This window comes from Aotus nancymaae, unplaced genomic scaffold (genome assembly GCF_030222135.1).
Source record: "Aotus nancymaae isolate 86718 unplaced genomic scaffold, 86718_ANA_hifiasm-v0.15.2.pri h1tg000004l, whole genome shotgun sequence".
Taxonomy (NCBI): domain Eukaryota; kingdom Metazoa; phylum Chordata; class Mammalia; order Primates; family Aotidae; genus Aotus; species Aotus nancymaae.
In genome coordinates this window covers 28,401,251-28,424,282 of record NW_026988415.1, presented here as the reverse complement: position 1 = coordinate 28,424,282, position 23,032 = coordinate 28,401,251, and the positions used below count along the sequence as shown (strand labels likewise).

The 23,032-nt window shown below is 43.8% G+C and overlaps 1 protein-coding gene across 2 annotated transcripts in view; it reads right to left on the bottom strand.

Annotated features, from left to right (window-relative positions):
- Positions 1-21,764, bottom strand: part of TMEM255A (transmembrane protein 255A) — a 50,210-nt gene extending 28,446 nt beyond the window's left edge. For both annotated transcript variants that reach the window (XM_012475618.3, XM_012475627.3), the window contains exons 1-4: positions 21,531-21,764; positions 14,698-14,840; positions 5,026-5,088; positions 2,267-2,356 (exon numbers count right to left, since the gene is read on the bottom strand). In XM_012475618.3, the coding sequence (XP_012331041.1) occupies positions 2,267-2,356; positions 5,026-5,088; positions 14,698-14,840; positions 21,531-21,588 (354 nt within the window). In that variant the 5' untranslated portion in view covers positions 21,589-21,764. The remainder of the gene's footprint in view (positions 1-2,266; positions 2,357-5,025; positions 5,089-14,697; positions 14,841-21,530) is intronic.
- Between the last annotated feature and the right edge of the window lie 1,268 nt (positions 21,765-23,032).

The following is a 23,032-nucleotide window of genomic DNA, read 5'->3' as shown; positions in this document are numbered from 1 at the left end:
GGTGAGTGAGAAGGTAGTAGGTGTTGAGAGGAAGTTCAGATTCATCCAAGCCAAAGGAACAGGGCAAGATGACGTTAAAGGGCCTCAACAATAGGACAGCTGGCTCTCACCCATCCAAGCTGTGCTAGGGTCCATAGGTGCCTTTCATTTAAGCTGGCCAACAGATATCATCATAGATTAATAAAGCCTATTTCCTCAAAACTCTCTGGATGGCAATGAGGACTACCCAATGTCTTAGGGTAGGTACAGTATAAGCAGAAAGTTTTTCTTAAATATTCATCCAGTCTTACCCCTAAATACTTGAGTCAAATGCTGTACTGCAGGTCACCAGCAGCAGGAGGTACAGAGGGCCTGGACTCAGAGGCAAGTAGTGGTTATTAGAGGAAACTTCCAGTATATATAATTTGAATTTTTGCCCATTGCCTTTGACTGGAGCCAATGATCAAAAACATTGGAATGTCAGGAAAATGCAAATCAAAACCATAATGAGATACTGCTTCATACCCACTAGGATGGCTGGAATCAAAAAATCAGATAATAATGAGAGCTGATGAGTATGTAGCAAAATCAGACCCCTCAAACACTGCTGGTGGGAATGTACAAATACAGCCACTTTGAAAAACAGTCCAGGAGTTCCTCAAACAAACAAACATAATTACTATATGACTCAGCAATTGTACTCTTAAGTGGAAAGAAAATGAAAAAGAAAACATATATCTATACAGAAACTTGTATATAAATGTTTACAGCAGAATTATTCATAATAACCAAAAGGTGGAAACCACTCAAATGTCCACCTACTAGTGAATGGGCAAAGAAAATATGGTATACCACACAATAGAATATTATTAGGCTTTAAAAAGGAATGAAGTACTTGATACAACATAAATGAATCTTGAAAACATTATACTAAGTGAAAGAAGCCAATCACAAAAGAGTATATATATATATACATATACACACACACATATATATGATATGATTCCATTAATATGAAATGTCTACAATAGGGATACCTTAGACAAAGAAAGTAGATTAGCAGTTGCTTGGGTCTGGGGAGAACGGGGGAATATGGAGGTGATAGGTAAAGGGTATGGGGTTTCTTTTCAGGATGATGAAAATCTAAAATTGTGGAAATGGTTGCACATAAGTAACTGATATATGCTAAATATATTAAAAATCATTGAATTATACACATTAAATGGGTGAATTGCATGGATGTGAATTATCTCAATAAAGCTATTAAAAAACTTTAAGAGTGAGAGGAAGAGGAGAAAAATGGAAGCCATTTTAGCTCATGCTGCCATCAAAATCTACTGCAGGCTTCTTAGCCACTAGGCCCATGTTGCCATGGAGATGGCCTCAGAGTGAATACTGTTTGTCAAATGGGGATAATAATGCCTGCCCTGTATACATCACGGTCTCAAATGAAGTAATAGATGTGAAGGAACACTGAAAAGCTAAACACACCACACAAAAACAAGGAATTATTATTAAGATGGCTCCTGTTGAATACTAAATAGTATGCATACTATCATTGACTGCAACTATGCTACAAAAATAGGTATATGCTCAGCGGCTAATATGCAAAAACAATAAGAACTGCCAAGTTAGAGTGGTAGAACTATGGATGTTTAAAGTTACTGAGGTGTCGTTTGACTTTTTAAGAAGAAAAAGATGGCTGATCTCAGCTTAAAATCAGATGGGATGGATCTGGAGAGAGGCCTACATTTATATTCTTGGTCCTGAAAGAAAATCAGGCAAAGGGGCTTTCTCTTGCATCCCTTATTTTTCCCCTTGCCCAGGAATTGTTTCCTCAGATGCCATTTCAGAGATGGTTTGGGTGACAGCATCGACCATAAGTCATGTGGCTTCCTGCGGTTCTTTCTCTACCCCGTTACCCACAACACTAGCTGTAAGTCATTCCCCTGACCCCAGTGTCTTTGCCTTCCCAAATCTTACCTACATGTCGAAGACCTAGGTCTAGCCCTACCACCACTGAATGCCTTCTCTGACCTCTGGAATCCAAGATAAGCCACTATGGCACTTGGAGTTGGTTCTCCCAGCTTTGACCCCATTCTCTAGATGTCTGTGTGTTCATTGGTGTCTTCATCTTGACTGCCAACTCCTTGAGAAAAAGGACCGTGTCTTCTCCCTCTCATTTACCCCTCATGGCACTTAGCAAAGTGCTGAACATGTAGCACACATTCAATGGGGCCTTGTTGTATTCTACATTTACTTTAACTCAGGATGAAAAAATACTCACAATGTGTCTGGCAGCAAAGACCCCATCAACTATGGCACAACAAAAAGCTGCAATCACACCAAAGCTGATAAACACAATAGAAGCCACCAGCTGTAGGGGGAGCAAAACAAAAGTGTCTGTTAGTCTTTCACTCTTGCTGCTTCTGGGGACCAGGTGATCCCCAAGAGACTTCCAGCCAAAGCATAACTCTAGCCTACCACCCCATGGGAATGCTCTTTTCAGTCATGCAAGATGAGTGGAAGGGAGGTAGGCAGGGGAGGCAGATAAGGGGTAACTGAGGCAATTTTTGCATTTTCAGGGAAAGCTAAGAAATTCACTCTGTGAGCCCCAAATGAAGAGGAGGCTTGCTGGTATCTAGCATGCTATGCTGTCCATGAAGGAATTTGACTGCATGGCCCTTCCATCCTTGGACTCAGAAATAATGTTGGACTTTTAACATTAGGTAGCTCAATCCTCTATTTTATTTATGTAGAAATGGAGGCACAGTGAGGGGAAGTGGTGTGCCCAGGGTCTCCATCTAGTCTACGGAAAAGCCTGGTGCCCACCAACTCCTAATCCAGTGTTCTTTTTACCCCCTCACACTGCTACTAGATGCTATAGTGGGCACTGATGAAGACAAGGATGATTCTGAGGTCCTGCACAACTCTACATGGGCTTCTGCAGCATTGAAGAAAGAGGACATTCAACTTAGGACTTAAATGTCAAGAACGTTTTACAAAGGACTGAAGGGTTGAAGTCTCTGAAACTGATCAACTTTGTATGGTACATATTTTTTAAATTTATTAACTTTTTTAGAGACTGGTCTCCTGTGTTGCCCAGACTGGTCTCAAACTCCTGGAAACAGGTACTCCTGCCTCAGCCTCCCAAAGTGCTGGAATTACAGGTGTGAGCCACCACACACAGCCAGTATGGTACATATAAAAACTTTCAAATAAGACAACTGTTTACTTGAACCAGGCTGCCCTATTCTCTAGTTGTGTTAGATAACAGAAATTTTCCCAATAATTTGTCTACTATTACAAAGATGCTACTACAACCCAATGTGGGAGAAAATAGGTATTTCAAGGTGTTTCCAGGGGCAGGGATAGATGCTACCTGAGCCCACCACCTGCCTGTGCTGACCCTCAGAACTAGATGGAATCAGCATTTTTCTTCCTTGAGGTTTTTGGAAGAAAAGATGGGGAGATCACATGGCATTAAACTACTCTCCAGGAAGAACGAGAAAATGAAAATCAAGGCCACCCTGGGAACAGTGGCTCACACCTGTGATCCCAGCACTTTGGGATGCAGAGGCGGGTGGATCGCTTGAGGTCAGGAGTTTGAGACCAGCCTGGCTAACATGGTAAAAGCCTGTCTCTACTAAGAATGCAAAGAAAATTAGCCAGGTGTGGTGGTGTGCACCTGTAATCCCAGCTACTCGGGAGGCTGAGGCAGGAGAATGGCTTGAACCCGGGAGGAGGAGGTTGCAGTGAGCTGAGATCAGGCCACTGCACTCCAGCCTGGGTGACAGAGCAAGACTCCATGTCAAAAAAAAAAAAAAAAATCAAAGCCACCCTAAAGGTTCTCCCACCTCAGCAGGCTAGGAGGAAATACTTATCTCCTTTGGGAGTTGTTCAGAAACCTCTCCCCATAATTCTCACTTTACAGTGCTACAGAGAATTGGTAAATAATGGATGAACAATGTAATGAAATTGGCATTATTAGCTATGCTATGATCAGCTCTACAATTAAAATTCCCCCATTATTTTGAATAATTTAAGCCCAAAGTGCAAACACAACTGGTAAAGAGGGAGTCCAGGTGAAATGGAAGAAGAAAACTATTAGAACTCCCCTGAGGGCGATTCCCCACACTGCTGGGGGAAAACATATGGTTAGAGTTCTCTGTCCCTGGAGCTATTACGTTATCTGATTAAACCTGCTGTGAAATAGACCCCATTATCAAAGTTTCAGTGCCACAGAGACTGTACAGGGGGAGCCCAATTACCATCTGACCACGCACCAGGCATCTTGATCTTGATTTACAACTCTATAAAACTGCAATATGCTTGTAATTCCGTCTGTATCTTCTACCCTTATCCTTGAGGAAGCCTTTTCAGATTGAACTAGGAAAATATAACAGCTTGCCCTTGTGGGCCCCTATTAAGACATAGAAGCTTCACCTTCTGTTATATGCTTGTCTTTCCTTTCAATCTTACAACATGCTTAGCTTTGAACTATGGGTAATGGAGATACTTTAGGATGGCTTCATAATTTTATTTTATCTTTTTTGTGCCACAAGTATATTTGCTTGTGCAGTCAAAGTCTCCTAGATTGTAATCTCCTAAAAGGCAGGAACTCTCTGTGAAAACTTACCCAAAAGATTATGTATCAGAGAGAAAGATGTGAGGGTCACCAATAATCCAGGGCTGTAGTAACAGAAATGGAAGCAAAAGCATTCTAGGTGAGGACCATAGCCTGATTGGATAGGCTGGAGCACTCCTTCAGGAGTAAAGAGGAAAGCAAAGGGCAAGATCCAGAATATTCTACCCCTTTGGCATAAGAAATCTAGCTACGCCAGTAAGAGGGCATCAAGCAAGATGAGAAGCAATCCCATACCACAGGGTCACAGTAAAACACCTTCCCTAGAGGTTTAGGAGAAATGGCAAAGTAGTAGTTCCTTTTATGACCAAATCACACAGACTTAAGAGATATGTTACTTCTCCACATAAATGTTGAGCTTTTTCAGAGGAAGAACTAACTCTATAGGGATGAAAACTTACCATCTGCCTTTTGTTTTCAATAAGGTTTGATCCGATGATTCCAAGGAATGATCCAAAGCCGAGCTGCAAAGCAACATGGCATACACAGTATGTGGGATGACAGTCAGGCTGACCACACAATTATTCCAGCCCCTGGATATGATTCAGGATAATAGAAAAAACTGGGGTATCAATGCTAAAGCCACATGCAGTTGTTACTTACACAAATACAGCATGTACAATAAAAGTATTTTTCCCACCATTTGCTAGTTTTACAAGGGTGTAGCTATGAATCATAACTAAGAAAAAACTCATGTGTCCAAAAACTAAAAGTAAAGGTCACCCATAGCTTTTCAGAGCCTGCCTATTTCAATTTCAATATCTATTACCTAGCATGTGAGTGGTGAGTCAGTAAGAGACATATAATGATGAAAAGTATATGTTATATTTTGATCTTTATCTTTTTTTGAAAAACACCTGCCATTTTGATGTATAGATCACAAAATAAAGGTTTGCAAAATCAAGTTTGATGCATCTGGCACACCAATCCAACTCAGGAAGTACTTTAGAAATCAGGAAGCACCTTAACCCACACTAAAAATATATAAAAAAATTTTTTTGAAAGCCTATATTTGTGGTTCACCCACTGCAATTTATGTTAGCACTTATTCACCTCTTCTTCCATCCCTGCTTCATTTATGGGCAGAAAACATTCATTAAAGGGTGAACAGAAATGGCAGTGTAAAACCCCGAAAAACAATTTTCCTGTCTAAGTGGCTGGGATTATGGCTTGGTATAGCAGATTCTGCTGCCCTCTCAGCTCTGCCATTAGAGGACTGAGTCTGCCAGTCTTACCTGAAAATGATCACTAACTGATAGCTGTTGATGGGGATGAAAGTAGAAGTAAAAAGTGGTGAGAATGGACCAATAAATCTTAACACAAGTTCAGTGATGTAGTTACTTTTCTCTTTAGCCTCACTAATGGTCTGGGTTTCCAGCTGCAGCATTACTTTGGCTCACAGGGACATCTATTTCAATTTGAGACCCCCAAGCCTTGCACCTAGGTTTGGGAATCTAATAGACCCAAGGGATGGGGAGGAGCTTGGTAGGGCAGTGTAAGGGGACTGGGTGGTTGTCTCAAACCCCAAGAATGAAAGAGAATGAAGGGAAGGAATGAATGTATATCTCCGGGACTCCTTGTGCAGGGCCATTCAGCCAGCAATGTCTCTTGGGAAACAGATGCTGTAGTGCATGAGGATAATATCCAAGACTCTACTGAGAATATCCTCATTCAACATTCAAGCTATGCCTGTCTCCCACCTGGTCTTATTCCAAATATAATTAAAATATGTTGCCATAAAGTATCACAATAGCCTGTCTTCCAACCCCACATCTTCTATGTCTGCGTAACCTTGAACAAACTGGTTAAGCTCTCTAAACCTCAATTCCCTTATATTGTAAATATAGGAACCACAGTAGTGGATACCTCATAGGGCTTTTATGAGAATTAACTAGGATGACACATTCAAAGAACTTTGCACAGCACCTGGTACTTGGTAAGTACTCAGTAAATATTACTTTGTTCTAGTGATTATTATTGTTATTTTAAAGCCATTTAACTTTTGAACTGCTCTAACCCGATTTGAGCTGGAGAACTCTATACTTGTGTGCCCTATTTCATGCTAAGAGAGTTTCCCTGTTCTATCTTGTCTCTTGTCTCCCCCTCTGATAAGTTCCATAGCTCCTATTTTTTAGGCGAAAGTCCACTAATAGTCTGTGCTTATGGCACTCTGGGCCACTTGTGTAGTTGAGAGAAATTTGGAGGCAGCTTCTTAGGGGAAAAATAAATCCTTTTACTTAACAATTCATCACCTTCCAATGGTATTCACAGAATATCTCCTGAATCATGATAACAATATTTGTCCTAAGACAGGAAGCAAAGACACTCCTTATCCCTCATACCCTCTAATGGCAAATAACTCTCTGATGGCAGTGACCAGAGATGGGTGGAAGCCATGTGGAATTGTCTGGAAAGACAAGGCACTTCAGAACTGGAAACCCCAAGCCAGGCAGTCACTTCATCCAGTTCTCTTCCCTTCCCCTCCATTCTACTCTATTCCACTCCAATGCATTCAGTTTTCTGACGTTCACTAATAGCTTTATGTCATATGAATAAGATGTGGCTAATGTCCTCCCAGAGCTCACAGTCTAGTAAGGGAGAGACAGACTATGGGTTAAGGACCACAGACCGGGTAAAAACAAAGTGCTATAGGAGCAGGGAATAATTCCTGCAGCCAGGAATATAACATATTCCTGTCTCTGCTACTCACAAACTCTGTGACCTTGGCCCAGTTCCTTCACCACTCTGTGCTTTGGTTTCCTCATCTATAAAATGGGAATCATAACAGTGCCTGCCACACAGGATGCTATGAGGATTATGTGAAATGAAGTATGTAGTGTGATTTGCATAAGGTAGGCTGCTAAATAAATGGTAGCTCTAACATTTCATAGAGGAAGAAACATTTTTGTATGAACTCAAAAGATGGATTAGAGCTCAGCAGGCAGGGAACTAGTATCTACTGAGTCATAGCTGGAAGGATTCAATTCACTTACCTGGATGACAGGTTAATGAACTCACCAGCGTTGCAAAAATGATCCTACATTTCAAAAGCATTTTAAGTTAAAGAAGCACTCGCCCCTAGTTTGGTCACAGGAATACTATGGAGTTTGGTGGAATTTATATCATTCCAATTTGATAGACATGAAAATGAAGTCAGAGAGAATTGTAAGGATGTATGCCCTCTCATGGCAAGTTAATGGTAGGTCTGGGACTAGCCCTCGGGTCCCCTGAATAACAGCTTTTTTTTTTTTTTTTGAGACAGAGTCTCGCCCTGTTGCCAGGCTGGAGTGCAGTGGCATGATCTTGGTTCACTGCAACCTCCACCTACCGGGTTCAAGTGATTCTCCTGCCTCAGCCTCCTGAGTAGCTGGGATTACAGGTGCACGCCATCACACTCAGCTAATTTTTGTATTTTTAGTAGAGACAGAGTTTCCCAAAGTGCTGGAATTACAGGCGTGAGCCACCGCGCCCGGCCCAGATTGTGTTCTTTAAGCCACATCTTGCTGTGTTTGTGGCCAGTGTTAGTAGAATAGTGACCTCCAAGTAACAAGGACCTCACTGTTGCCCCCTAGAGAAGTTCTCTGCAAGGATGGAGTGACTTGAGGAGTTGAAAATAAAGAAGGGAAAACCAGCAGTTTCCTTAAAATGGACAGTTGCTTCTAATCAATTGTTTGCTTTTTTGAGACCTCAGAAAGGTAAGCTCTGTGGTCTCCCATCAAAAGCTTCATGGAATCATGTAAAGTTCAGACCTTTGGACTTCCATCTTGATTCCCCATTACCTGAACAAATAACTAGTTTGCTTTGTTTTGGCTGTCCTCCACTTGTGGGGGAAAAAAAGAAGATGATTAGATATCAAAGTCAGATTCAAGGGCTTTTTTGGGGCTGAACTCTTGTCACCTATGCCTAGTCCCATTCACTGCCCCAGACACCTAGGGCTAAGGCTCAAAAAAATTAGTAATTAGGTAAATATTAATTGGACATCTACTCTGGCCAGTACTCTGTTCGATCTGTGATTTGGAGGCCGGGAGGTGGGATGGGGTATGATCAAGACCACTCAGGCTAAGGAGCTCATACTATAATTAGGTAAGCCAGACCACAATCCCTTTTCATAATTCTGAAATCCACAAAGCTCTTAAAACCAAAATGTGTGATTTTTTTTCTTTAATGTAACTAACTTGGTGGCAAAACCTGACCTTGAACTGTTGTGAGGTTATTTTATAATCTTTATCTTGCTTAGTGTAAAAATCCATGTCTTATTATAGAAACATGAGGTGCTTGGTTATGGGGTGGTTCTCAAGCCCCTACTCGGTTGTTAGCTAATAAGTGGTATACATACTATATAATTTTTCTAAAATAAATGTCTAAATTCTGAATCCCATCTGGCCCAAGGTTTCAGATAAGGGATTGAGGACAATATAAACAAAGCTATTGTGAGAATATAGCCCAACAGATGCCACAAAGCAGGACACAAGTATTTTCTAGCAACCATGAGTAGCAGGAATCTATGGTAGGGAGTTCAAAGATGGTAGACACCACTTTGGACCCCAGTATTTGAAAAATATTTCTGCTGTGTTTTTAAGTTAGGATAGGACAGAACACTTAAATAGAGAGAGATAGCAGGAAGGATATTCCAGGCACGAGTAACAAAATGTTATGATGGCCCCAAAGCAGAAAAGCCCAAGTAGTGTTCAGAGGACTGTGAATTGACAATTTTGGCAAAAGAGAAGTAATGAGAGACTAGGCTGAGGGCATCTATGGAGAACTCTGAATGGTGTGCCAAGGAAGCAACAGGGAGCCAATGAAGGTGAGAACCTCGTGGTTCATTATAAAAGTCTTAGCCAGCAAATCAGGATTCAAATGTATTTATTCATTTAGAGACAGAATCTCACTTTGTCACCCAGCCTGGAGTGCAGTGGTGCAAAGAAGGCTCACTCTAGCCTCGAGCTCCTGGGCTTAGGCAATCCTCCTGCCTAAGCTTCCTGAGTAACTGGTACTACAGGTCTGAGCTATTGTGCCCAGCTAATTCTTAAAAATTTCACAGAGATAAAGTTTCACTATGTTGTCGGGGCTGGAGTGCAGTGGTGTGATCATAGCTCATTGCAGCCAGCCTCGACCTCCTGGGCTCAAGGAATTCTTCCCCCCACCTTGCCCACCTCAGCCTCCTAAGTAGCTGGGACTACAGGTGTGCACCACTACACCTGGCTAATTTTCAAATTTCTTGTGGAGGTGGGGTCTCACTATGTTGCCCAGGCTGGTCTTGAGTGCTTGGGCTCAAATGATCTTCCTGCCTCGCCTCCCAAAGTGATGGGATAACAGGCAGGAGTCACTGCACCCAGCCCAGGTGTCATTTTAAAAATGTACTTAGTAAGTTAGGAACTTATATTTTAGCATGAATTTAGATTTTAGAAACATTTTCAAACAAGAGGTAGAAACTTTTTCCCCTCTTGTTGAAAATCTTTCTGCCTAATTCACAATTTGCTACAAAATCCCACTATCTAGAGCTCCTTATATTTCTTGAGCATTCATGTTAATCAAAATTTCTTTGGACTTTTCAGAAGAGTCTTTACATGTGAATCCAAGGCCACACTGACCTAAAGAAGGTTTCTGGGATATTGATTGTTTTCAATGATCCCTGTTGTTCCGTCTCCTAATATCCCACAGTAACTCTGAAATGATTTTCAATTAACTGACTCTCCCATCCACTTTCCAGGAAATGGGGCAGAAATTCTTGCTCTCTATCTTGAAAGAAGACTCAGGCTAGTATGGGCCCTAATAGTATCAATGCAGCAGCTGAGGAGAGGGTGCAAGAATGAAAGGCTTGTCTCACTATCCAGGGGCCAACTCCATCTTGTGGGTTGCTTGGGAAACACATTTAGAGGGCTCGCTTTCCTGCACCTAAGGTAAGAGGAGGTGTGGAGGGAAGGAGCAACCTCCCTCACCTATCTCTTTCAGCTTCAAGCAACAAATGAAGTTCTTGGGTTTTTAGGCCTTCAGAGTACAAAGCTCACCAGAACCCTCCTAGAATAAATAAAATGCCTTGAACATTTGAGGCCAGTAAAATTCTTAAGCCAGTTTGTCTGTCTTTGTTGGTGTTTGGTTTTTGTTTCTGTTTTTTTTTTTTTTTTTTTTTTTTTTTTTTTGAGATAGGGCCTTGCTCTGTCATCTAGGCTGGAGTGAAGTGGTGTGATCTCAGTTCACTGTGACTTCCACCTCCTAGACTCAAGTGATCCTCCCACCTTAGCCTCCCACATAACTGGGACTACAGGCTCACATCATAAAGCCAGGCTAATTTTTTTTTTTTTTTTTGTAGAGATGGGGTTTTGCCATGTTGCCCAGGTTGGACTCAGACTCCTGGACTCAAGCGATCCGCCTGCCTCAGCCTCTCAAAATGCTGGGACTACAGGTGTGAGTCACTGTACCTGGCCGGTTTAGTTTTTAAATTTTATGTATTTATTTATTTGAGACAGCATCTTCCTCTGTTGCCCAGTGAGGTAGGTGATCATGGTTCACTTCAGCCTTGACCTTCTGGGCTTAAGAGATCCTCTCACCTCAGCCTCTCAAGTGGCTGGGACCACAGGTGTGCACCACCATGCTTAGCTATTTTTATTTCATTATTATTATTATTATTATTATTTACTTTTTGTAGAGATGGGGGTCTCACCATGTTGCCCAGACTGGTCTTGAATTCCTGGCCTTAAGCTATCCTCCCACCTCAACTTCCCTAAGTGCTGTGATTACAAGCATGTAGCACCGTGCCCAGCCTGGTTTTAGTTTTTTAAAACTTTAGAGTTCAGCCTGTACAGACTAGCACATCTTTAAAGAGGTATGTGTGCGTATGTCTCTTAGAACAATGATACTACATTCTAGCTCAGGCAGAGTAGCTAACATGCCATGGTAATGCAGCCTCACTGTACAAAGACATCTTATTTGGCAAAATAAAGATGCTCCTGAAAAGCTTCACAAGACTTAGAGTTATGCAAATTGAGTTATATTTTAAGTACCCGAGATCACAATATTTAAATGATTTGTATGGTAAGTCTTCTTTTAATCTAATAACTTGTCCCTAATTTGTCTGTGTTGAAAATTTAAATTCTCGTGTATTGTTAACACATTTAATCAGAGTCTAAAACAGCAGAGTTCCGAATAAGCTGAAACTTTTTCACATTAGTAATTTATATTTAAAGTGACCAATGTGACAGTGCAGAATCTCCAGATGACACATTATGATCCTTCTGGTTTTATTGCTAAGCATATTTTACTACGTGTTAATTCTCCAGGTGGTGGCTAGTCCACCTGAATTAGACTCCCCCTGCCCCCTGGGTTCTTTCCCTTCAGGTGGATTCAATGTGTATTACTTTTTCAATTTTCAGTTCATGAAAAGAAAATTCACATTGCTAGGACCCACGCAAACCAACTGAATCAGAATCTCTTGGGCTAGGGAGTAGAGATCTGCATTTTTCACAGGTTCACCAGGTCATTCTTATTCTCATCAGAGTGGGGAAACCACTGGTTTAGAGTTTCTATAGTAACTCCCTAATAACCAAACTATTCAGTTAGTGAAAGTACCCCATTCCTAGACAAATCTGGATTCTCAGGCGTTTACTGTTTCCGAGGTATGAGTCGTAATTGTATTTGTTACAATGTGATCCGACCCATAAACTCAACTGGATTTTTTCTGCTATTCAATCTGCTATCTTTCCCCCTTTATTTTATGTAATTAAAATGCATTTTAAAGAAACAATCTCCAGGAACTATGAGAACACATTTTTAAAGGTTAAATCATGGGGGCACAGTGTCCTTTAGGGATGGCTTTCCTATTAATGCTTCCATATTAGCTCTTAGTGAACCACTCACACGCAAACACACGCCCCCACTGCTTCAAATTCCAGTGCTAGCTGAACATCAGGTACTTGAATAACAGCAATCAGGCGCCCTCCTTCCTTTGTTAATGTATTCCAACCAAGCCGCCCACGATTAGATATTCCACAGAGAAGGTTCACAGCCACTGTTCATGAATAGGAGTTCGTACTCTTAAATACCATGGAAAATACCTTCCCCTCACCCACAGAGACTCTGAATCTTGGTTTCAGCATTTGCTCATCAGTCAGAAATATTTTACTAATGCAGCTACCTGAAATACACAAAGTCATGCAGACCCTATAAATTGCTTTTCCAAGCCACCAAAATACTATCTTACCCGCTCCGTTCCTCCCCGCACCACCCGCCCTGCTTTGCTTGTGTTCAAAAATAAAACCCATTCTGCTGACGACTGGTTTTTTTGCCTCACCACAGGAAGTGGACTGGGTGAGTTCTCACCTCACATGTTTAACAGAGGGCACCAAACAGTGTCTGTGGGTCACCTGCCCTCAGCTGAAAGGAGTCCTGCCTGCCCTGGAGCTGTGGAGGCACTTCCCCCAGCAGCCTTCAGCTCCAGGGAGGCATAACCTGCAGCCCACCATAGGTCCCAGCTTCTCAAGAGCTATTGAGGAGGCTCACTGTGGAATGAAATCAGTGACCTAGGCAACAGGCTCTAGGCTTGATCACTCATAGCTCTGGCTTGTCCAAGACCGGACTTTAATCTCTTCCTCTCCCTTTGCTTCTCTCTCCAATCCCCACCTCTCTCTCTTTCGCTTCAAAGAGAAATGAAACAAAACAACAACAAAAAATACATCTGACCTCTTTGCTGTCCTAAAATACTTCTTAACTGAACTGTCCTAAACTTCCTTCTGCGCTCTAGCAATTGAGGAGCCATTTAATTGGTATTAAAAATATGATCTCATCTCTAGAGTTAGGTTTTTGGGTTCAACAGCAGTGTACGTAGACTCAAATGAGATTTTGGTTTTTTTTTAATGCAACTAGTTTAGCAGGTTCCAAAGGGAACTGCATGCATCCTGGGGTAGATAAAACAATCCACTGGAATATGGACAGAAACGATTAGAACTCCTGTTTCCTATTTATTGCTTATCTAAAATAATAAGAAAGAAGCCAAATATTACTAATATTCAATAAACAGACTGTCACTGGCACTCTCTGTCTGTGTTTATGTCAGGTGATCAGGTGAGCTATTCTTCTGGAGGAGGGCAAGTTCCAAGCAGCAAACGTTTGATGGTGGGGCATTTTATGTATTATCCAATTTTGACAAAATTAGTCCCAACAAAATGGATAAGAGGCTTGAAAAGATTCCTCTTGAGAAACCAGAAGCTGAAGACGACCTTAATAATGTAAGCAAATGTAAGCAACAAGAAAATGGCAGAGTTTGATACTTCTAACTCCCAGGGTAGCTTTTTGTCAGCTAAATTGTGAGACTGACATTAAAAAACAATGACTCCAATGACAATCTAATTATATCGGATAAGAAGGAAGCCAAAAATATTCACAATTGTCTAGTGGGCCATTTGAAATAAGGTTTTAAAGCCACTGTCTTTAATGACGAACTTCACACTAAGTACATATGATCTGGTGACATTTTAGTTTGTGTTCACATGAAGATATCAAAAGTTATTGTTTACTTCATTATTATCTAATTTTTGAATGTTCATTTTTATATGTTTTATAAACATGTGTGTATATAATTTTTAAGTGAATAAATCTACATATTTTAGGAATATATCTTCCACAGCTTTTTTCCTGATAGGAGTACAGGATCGCTTTGGAGATCAGTGCTTTCGGTCAAAATGTCAAGCTGCCAGGATCCTCAGATTTCAGGTAAGATAAGGTCACCTCTATTATATATAGGAACACAGATACCCAGAGAGAAGGGACCTTAGCCTAAGGTTAACACTGGTAGTTAGTAACATCGCCTAAACCAGAAACCTGAGGTCCTAAAGAGTGAGATGACTTGTTTAGGATCACACTGTTAGATAGGGATGGTGCTGGATTCTTCTGATTCTCAGTCCAGTGCTCTTCTTAGCGGGCCCAGAGTTGCCTCTCTACATAAATATAGAGAGATATAAAGGAGGAAATCTGAGCATACACTAGAAACTCAAACAGAATTGAAAACTATCAGAGCAGAGCCAGAATTTCTGCAGACAGCAAGCAAGCTACTGCAACCTACCTGTGCCTTCTATACTTACAATAACTCCTGGGTAATAACCTCCTACAGTCACATTCTGGGTCCTGGTGGTTGCAGCAAGGCCCACTGTGAGAATTAACACGGACACGATAAGCAAAGTCACGGTGACATAGATGGAGTTTCGTTTCCTCCGATTGAATGCTCCTGAAAGCATAGAAAGAAACTAAAATTGCTCATTTCAGCTGGGGAAAGGATTGACTTAAAGAAAAAAAAAACAACACTAAGAAGGTTTTCCTTTCCTGATCCTACTGGTAACTGAAGTTATCTTCGGTGGTGACGGTGCGGGAGGTGGGTTGTGGGGAAGGAGTCATCAGCTGCCACTTTTATAATAAAAAACGTATTTCCAGTTTGAAAATAAACAACAGAAGAAATTTCACCAGTGACATGAAAACAAAACAAATTTTTCTGCTCCTGGCACTCTATAAGAGATGTGTCATAACTAATCAGTACAGTGTTTTTTTAGGCCAAATTAGAAGGCATATGATAAATGGGAGGTGTGTTGGGGGCTATTAAATGAAAACATTTTAAAGCTAATATGCAGCTAAAGAAAGTTTTTTTCATAAGCTAGAGACATGAAATTTCATTTTCAGTGTAAATATCACAGCCAAGCCAAGTTACTGGGATTTTTTTTTTCATTTATTTCTGACATTTGCCACCTCATGTATAAACTTTAAAATGGTGTATTGGCAAGATTTGTCACATAACAAATGTGTGTAATAAAGTGAGTGTTTGGAGGCCATTAGTCCACAAAGATATGTATCAGGGGAGGTAGATGGGGAGGATTATAACTTATACACATTTAGGCTTATGTGAGGGTGACATAAATATAAATGATGAGAAACCCATTCTCCCACTCAGGGCTTATCAGACATGATAGCGCAAACCAATATTTTTTTGAAAACAGGATTATTAAGTCAGATAGAAAAACGGTATCGAGGCTCACTTTTCAATTTGATTTTTTTTTAAAGGAACCGAGCACTGTTCCACACTCTGCAGGGATTTTTCAGACATAGGGAGAGGCCCTTCAACAGGAAATACTAGGGGAGAACCACCTAGAAGTTCTCAAAAAAAATAAGCAAATGAGAAGAGTCCAGCTCTCTAGTGGAGGTATAGAGCATGAGGAGGATGAAGCAGCGAGGAGGCCTGATGGGGTCGCCCACCCACATGTCTTCGCTGTCATTTATGGCCCTAAAGAGATCACTTGGATCTGTCCATAAGACCCCATCTCTCTGGGAGGCCTCACTGCAGCCTCAGGAAGCAGTTGTTGGAAGAAGCCACCCAGACTGCTCCTCTGGGAGTGAGGGGAGAGGGGATGGAGGAATGGGGAGGAGGTCAAGAAAATGAAGCGATACCCAGGAGGCCTGGGTGGTGAGATGGAAGCGCTGTGGCTGGCCTTGGCAGGTCCCTGCAGATATCCCCTCCTGTATGGAAGAAAAGCATTGGGAGTACCACCCGGGCTTAACCCCACCATCCATCTTTTCTTCCCCAGTGTGGTCCCTGCTGAAGTTTCCAAGGGAGGTGGGGGGGCTGGCGGTCTCCCCTGACGTCAGCCTCGAAAATGAGAGATATGACTCATCAGAGTCATTTCTAATATGAGACTATTCTAAGACTATTTTTCATTGAAATGTAGAAGTGGTTTGAACGTTTATAGACATCTACAATGCTAAAGCACCATGTCTCACCCTGGAGGAAGAGGTAAGAAGAGTTGGGAAATGATACTCCTCTTTAAAGAGACCTGAGTCCAGCCTCCATGGGAAAAAAAACAGAAAGGCCCACTAAAGACACCTGTGACATCAGAGCCCTATGCATCACAGAGCTATTAGGGATGCAGTGGAAGCTGACTGATGATAAACACATGAGCAAAGCCGGGAGCTCTGGACTGCATTGTACTGGGAAGGCAATAGCAGAAGGGTAGGGGAAGGCCAGGATTTATTTCTTCTCTTTACCTGAAGTTTAGTTATCCTTCCTCTTGATCTTGATGGACCCTAAAGGAGTCTCTAAACCAGAGTGCCTAAGTTTATCTGATGATAGATACTTCTCAGTGAATCTGAGTTGCTTCTACAGAGGGGCTCTAACATAAACTTACCACCATTGCCTCCCATTCTTGTCTTCCCTTCTCTTTTGTCACTGACACAATCTGTAGCCCTCCCCTGCCCCAAATTGGCAAAAGAGAGTGAGGGAACATCTGGATACACCACGTATATCTTTGTGACATGCAAGCGTCTCAACACCTTACCCAGAAAACATGTAACCTTAGAGACGAAATCGGAGGAGTGTGTGTGCCTGCGTGGTCTTTTTCTTTTTTATTTTATTTGCCTGCTCCTTCCCCACCAGCTGGCCTTTAATCTTATTCACAGCTCTTGGGTCTTCTTTGCAAATGTCATTCTAACTTTTAAAAGTGTAGGAGGAGCCAGGTCAGAAAAGTGACTCAGCAAACCACATAGTGTCATTTGAAAATCTTTTTTCCTGCTTTAGAACCTGAATTGAAAGTTCAGTCACTTGAGAAACCCAGGCAAAGATCCCACAGCCCCACAGGGGCCTTGCCTCCAGTAAAGATTTACTTTGGATAAAATGCCTAAGAAAACTGTCCCCTCACTAGGTTGAATATCTAATTTCTGTCCCCTCTTGAGGGTCCTTCCCTGTCACCACTGTTTTATACGAAAAGCACCATAATTGTGTAACATGAAATTATTTCTAGTTGCACTTGGGGAGTTGACTTTTAAGGAACCACCCAGGGTGACTCGTTTTGAAAATGAAGAATTGCCCCTCAATTTATCTTTAGTGTTAATTTGACTCAAAAAAATTCACATCTACTTAGAGCAAGACACCCATTTCCTGAAGGTGTGGCCCAGGCTCCTAAAAGGCAGTTTATTATGTCTGCTTAGGACATTTTCCTGGTGATTGTTTTATTTTAGAAGGGAGTACACCCTCGTTCTTATTTGGGTACAATTTGGGGCTTGCTTTAGATGATCCTGTAAACACAGGACCATCTTATTCTGATTTTGTTTAGTAAAGTGACACATCAAAAAACTCAGGCACTGTGAGGTACTTAAATAAAGCAGCAGATATATATGAAAATCGTGATTATTACGATTTATACCTAGTGTTTGATACCTAAGAAACAGTCAGTACTTGTTGAATGAACAAGAGGCAACATCTCAGAATTGTTTCGCTTTTAATCAGGAAGGATGTGGGGGAATTGTGTGAATAAATATGGGTTATTCTCATAGAATTGATTTTTTTAAAGTAGGGTACACCTGAGGGTTCCCTCAAATTAAAAGCCTTCTGGCCAACTAGTGTGAGAACTACAATATCTCTTACTACCCTCTCTCCTCAGCACCCGGTATATTTCTGCTTAAACAACAACCACCTTTGCAACCAACAGCAGTGAGAGAGTCTGAAATCCTGTCATTGGCCTTGCCTGCCCCCCTTCAGCAGCCGACCTGCAGAACTACTGCAGCCCTCCCTCTCTGCAGTGCCCCACCTCCACCTCAGATTCCTGATGACCAGGATGCTCAGCTCTAGAAGCACCCAATTATTTGCTGTCTCCACCCTTCCAAAAATAATCAGCTTTTCTCTCATCTGGACTTCCCCCCATAAGAGCCCACACCTGCATTGCGGTCTTTGAATCTGGGTGCCTCCCTTCCTTCAAAACCTCCTCAAAATTCCCCTCCTCCAAGAAGTTTTTCTTGATCAGAATTATTCTAATCATTTATTCATGTCCCCAAATTCCCAGGTACCTTACACAGGAAGTAAATGAATTGTAACTGGTACCATTACAATTGTAACCATGGGTCTGGTCCACAATCCATATGATGTCTGCCAGTCCCAGGATTATGTATCTGAGGGAACCAAGATGTGAGTTGCTAGAAGCTAGGATGCTGTCTCTGTTACTTTATTTTACCTTGCACATGTTCTTGATTATCCTCCCGAGAGTAGATAAGGTGTATAATCTTTATTGGGGTGCAGTAAAGATGGGTACCCAGTATCCTGTCCTGTACACTATGTTGTTGATGCCTGGCTCATTCTCTGGGTTGATCTTTTGAACCTATTAGGTTTTGCTTACCTGAGTTAGCTTTGCCACACAGGGTGGGTCCCCGGATCTCCCAGCCTTGAGCATCCCTAGAAACAGGTGGCTGCCCGTACAAGAGCCTCAAGGCCCTGCCAATCTCACAAGCATTTCCTTAAAGGCGTTGAAATCCATTCCTCCCTGCTTTAGACAGTTCTTTGAATGGAGAAAATCCAAGGCGCCCGCGAATTACAAATATGTTATTTGGGAGGAAGGAATGCCCTACTGTAGTAGAGGTGCCTTTGCGCCTGGGGGCGGTGTTGCCAAAGGGAGAAAGGGGTTGCTGGGCGAGGATGCGTGGGGGCGGGGGGGGAACGCTGGAGTCAAATTACTATCTTCTTAATTGCCAAGCGCCTGCTCCACTCTAAGCCTTGAAAGAACTGCTCTGTTCCCAGGCAGCCAGCAAGCGTAGAGTGCAGGCACCTTGGTGCAGTGTCTGTGTGTTTTAAACTTTATTGTTTTGGTTGCGGTTGTGTCTTGACAATAAAGGGAATCCCCCTCAGAAAAGCGGGCCTTGGAGGTTGAAACAGTAACTCACCTACCCACTATCCTCTCCCCCCGCCTCACACACACAAGGAAAGGTGGCGTTGCCAGAGCTAAGTTAAGTGGGAGTAGCTCCTAAGCAGCCTAGACGCTGAATTAGGCCTGGGCTGTGCGGGATCAGAGCCAGGGAACTCCGGGGAGACTCCCCTGCCCAAACTGTGGAAACCCAGGGTTACCACTCGACTCAGGAATTTGCTAGTGCCGTCGGTCTGCGGACTTTAAAAAGTGGAATGCGTGGAGCCGGCTCTGCTTCTATCTGGAATTTATGATTCCTTTCCCGCAGTGTGGAGACTGGGTTGGGCGAAGCCCACTTAGCTGTTTGTTGCGTAGACCTTTCGAGAAACACAAGATCCCTGAGGGCCCCTGGGAGTCCAAGAAAAAAAAAAAGCTCTTCATCTTGTGCCCCAGCCCACAGAGCAGTGCGCCAAGTAGCAACTCTTTAAGCCCTGGACCACCAACAAGCCCACTTCCCAAAGGCAGACGGGCCTGGGGCGTGTGGCTTGATTTGCAGGTGGTTAGATGGTTGTCGTCTGCAGCGGGAATGGACACTGCGGAACCCTAGCACTCTTGACTCAGCCCTCCCTCGCGCAGCGCAACAGCTTGGCGTCGGGGAGCCAGGGCTGCGTCGGCGCCACAGCTGGCCAAGGTAAGGAGTGCATTCCCACCTCTCTGTCTCTGTCTCTGTCTGTCTCTCTCTCTCTCTCTCTCTCTGTGTGTGTGGTGTGTTTGTGTGTGAAGTGTGTGTTGGAGAGAGAGAGTGCGCGCGCGCGAGCTGGGAGTACGGGGGAGTCTGGTACTGCTGGGCTCTGGATTCGGACCAAGTCCTTGGCCTCGTTTGTACCCCGTTGTAAATAACTACGCCCTTAAAAATGGAAAAGTAAATTCTTATACTGAATATGCAAAACCATGGAGGATACGGATCTTTCCACCTTCCAGGAGCTAACACTTTCTGGGGCCCCTCTGGTGAACGACTTTTGTTGACACTGAGTCTTCTGCGGGCAGTGGGGAGATTATAGAGGGGGTTCAATTTTCTCCCTGCCCCCTCCCCTCGAGATGTTCTCGCAAATTCATCGCAGAAGACCTGAGCCGACTGATGGTAGGAACTGCGGGACAGAGGGATTTTGCAGAATGAAGTATATTGGAAAGAGGGAATTCGTTTTGATTGAAGTGGATCTGAGGCGAATTTTAAAAGATTAGGTGGGATCAAGATTTGACAATCCCCTCCCGCTCTCCAGGGCTTCAAATTAATTTCTCCGCCCAGTGAAATCACAGGGCTTGGGAAGGTGCCTAACAGCTGATGGGGACTGGGTTTGTTTTTTGTTTGTAACTACCAAAAAGCAGCTTCGAGGGGCAGCCAGGTTGGTGCCCGAAGGTAGCTGTACCCCAGTTTCGATAAGGAAAGGTGTCGAAGGGTGCCCTTCCCCCTCCATTCCGCCCTGAGAGGAAAAGCGCGACTTCAGAAGATGCGCGGGCTCGCGCTGGATGTTTCTTTCTCGCGCTCTCACTCCTGCCCCTTACTCTCTTTTCACACTCAAGCACATTTTGTGCATTTGGAGCAGAGTAAGAATCAAATTCAAAGAATGTTGATCCTGCGGCTGTAGAGGGCAGGGCTGGGCTGTCTTGAGTGATTCCTCAGGAATTCCCCTTCCCTCATCCCCCCTTTCTTCTCCCCCCCCGCCCATCCCCCAGAGTTGCGCAACCCCACCCCCAATCAGCGAGGTGCAAGTCAGGCCCCCTCCCAACTGCATCTCTAAATTTCACGGCAGCTTCTATAGAGTTGGGAGGGGGAGAGGACCCTGCTTCTTCTAATTATCGTTAATAGTGAGCTTTCAGAAGTGGCGAGGACTTTGCAAAGAGGGAGTGTCGAATGGAAAGCGAAGGCGCAGGTTGCAAGGAAGTGTTTTGATCCTCAGAGAGCTGGGATTTACCACCGCCTGCAAGTCTGTAGACACACGCACACAAACACGCACACACCCGCACTCCGGGGCAGGGAGACTCCGACGCAAGCTTGGCGCTCCAATCTCCGCACGTCGCCCCCGCCACAGCCAGGCCGCTCTCTTGGGACTCTGGTCCACCACCCAGACACTGGGGCGCGAAGACCACCCCACCCATGCCCCATTTCCCGCTCTCTGGCTTTTGTGGCGGCCAGGGAGTTCTCAGTCCTGAGACCAGCGCACTCACCCACTGCTGCCGCCGCCCGAAGGAAGGGCCGCTAGACTTACCCATGGAATCGGGCAGGGACATTTCGCTGGACCGCTGCTGAGTCAGTGACTGATGCATGGTGAAAACTGCCCGGTTGCCCCAGTCTCCGAAGCTGCTTCAAGCGCACCCGGCTCTGGGCGCCCCGCAGAGCATCCTACTCCGCGGTTGCCTTTCTCGGTCCCTCCGAGAGCTGAAAGATTGCCTCTGGTTGCGAGCTGCAGCCCAAGTGCCGCCTCCCCCTCCCTTCCCCTCTTCTCCCTCCTTCCTCTTCTGCCTCCCTCTGCTTCGGGAGGCAGCAGCATTGGCGGTCCGTGCAGCCGCGTGCGCTTGCGCAAGACCCCCCCTCCTCCCTCCCCTTCAGTCTCCCCATCCTAGTTATCCACCTCCCAGCCTCCCAAGCCAGACAGGGAGCAGTTTTAGCCCCTTGGGGCCAGGGCTGCGCAGAGAAAGCGGGGGCGGCTTCAGTCTGAAGCCAACCAGCCTTCTCTGTAGTTGGACAGGGTCTTGGGTAATTATCCTGTTCTAAGATTTATAACTGGGGAGGGGGACAGAGTCAGAGGTTCAGAGCTGAGGAACACACACACACACACACACACACACACACACACACACACACTCTTGAGCAGGTCTGGCCTTAGTACTTCCAGAATGACATAATGGAGCTGGAGATGATCCAGAGAAGGGCCACTCTATAATCAAAGGGACGGTGGGGGGTGGGGGGGGCTGACATATGAAGATAGATTAAACAAATGCAGACTCTTTAGTCTAGAACGATGAAGGCTGGGAAGGGATGTGACCAGAGTGAATAAAATTATGCAGAGACAGAGAGAAGGGGCACAGCCGTTTTCACCAGATCTGAGAATTCTAGAACCAACAGCCCCCAATCTTTAGCTAGAAGGTTCAGCTAAAGTATGACTCTGCACCAGTACCCCAGTTCATACTGTTCAAGTGCTTTTATATCAAGGATCACATTTTCTCATCATAGCAGCCATGCAAGGGAGGAAGAGCAGTTATCAGTAACCCTATTACGCAGGGGAGGAAACAGTCTCAGAGAAGGGAAGAAAATGTCCTGTGCCCCACTCAGCTAGTAGGTGGCAGAAGTGAGAGCTAGAACCTAGATCTGTCCGACTCCAAGATCAGTGTTCTTGCTATGGTGGCTGAAAAGGACCATTATTCTCTATAGGAAATGGAATACCTAAGGAATTAATTAGCTCCAAAAGGTGCAACAAGATGAAAATGCAAGCAGCTTTGGAAAGAGTGAAAGTAAAGTCATGGCTGACAGATCCACTGTGGATTACTAAGGAAAACTGGGGATGAGGTGGGAATGTCACTGATCTTGGAAGACAGCCAAGTTATTCTCCCACCTATCCTTTTGGACACCATTAGGATATTGGGCTTGAAGCACCTTGTGGTTGGCTCAGAAGGTGGTTCAAATGTTCTCAAAACAACTGCAGAACAGGATGAGGCCTCCTTGGAGTGCCCCCAAGACATCTGTCTGGTGGTCAGGGGAGGTGGAGGGTGA